The sequence below is a fragment of the Phaethon lepturus genome, unplaced genomic scaffold (assembly GCF_000687285.1).
Source record: "Phaethon lepturus isolate BGI_N335 unplaced genomic scaffold, ASM68728v1 scaffold37167, whole genome shotgun sequence".
Classification (NCBI taxonomy): domain Eukaryota; kingdom Metazoa; phylum Chordata; class Aves; order Phaethontiformes; family Phaethontidae; genus Phaethon; species Phaethon lepturus.
Genome location: NW_010551761.1, coordinates 979 through 1,191, shown reverse-complemented (window position 1 = coordinate 1,191; position 213 = coordinate 979). Strand labels below are relative to the sequence as shown.

The 213-nt window shown below is 60.6% G+C and overlaps 1 protein-coding gene across 1 annotated transcript in view; it reads left to right on the top strand.

Annotated features, from left to right (window-relative positions):
• Positions 1-36: 36 nt before the first annotated feature.
• The window catches only part of LOC104623828 (retinol dehydrogenase 8-like), a gene marked incomplete at both ends in the record, with an annotated part of 909 nt that continues 732 nt past the window's right edge, over positions 37-213 (top strand). The window contains one exon of the mRNA XM_010291022.1: positions 37-213. This exon is cut by the window's right edge and continues 164 nt beyond it. Within this exon, the coding sequence (XP_010289324.1) occupies positions 37-213 (177 nt within the window).

Below are 213 nucleotides of genomic sequence, written 5' to 3'. Positions count from 1 at the left end.
AGCCGGAGGGGGTCTCTGAGCCCTCCACGCCGTGCCGCAGTGAATAACGCCGGCGTGGGGCATGTCGGTCCTGTGGAGAGTATCAGCGTGGAGGAGATGAAAAGCGTCTTCGAGACCAACTTCTTTGGGGTTGTGAGGATGATCAAGGCTGTCCTTCCCGACATGAAGCGGCGACAGAGCGGTCACATCGTGGTCAGCAGCGGGGTCATGGGT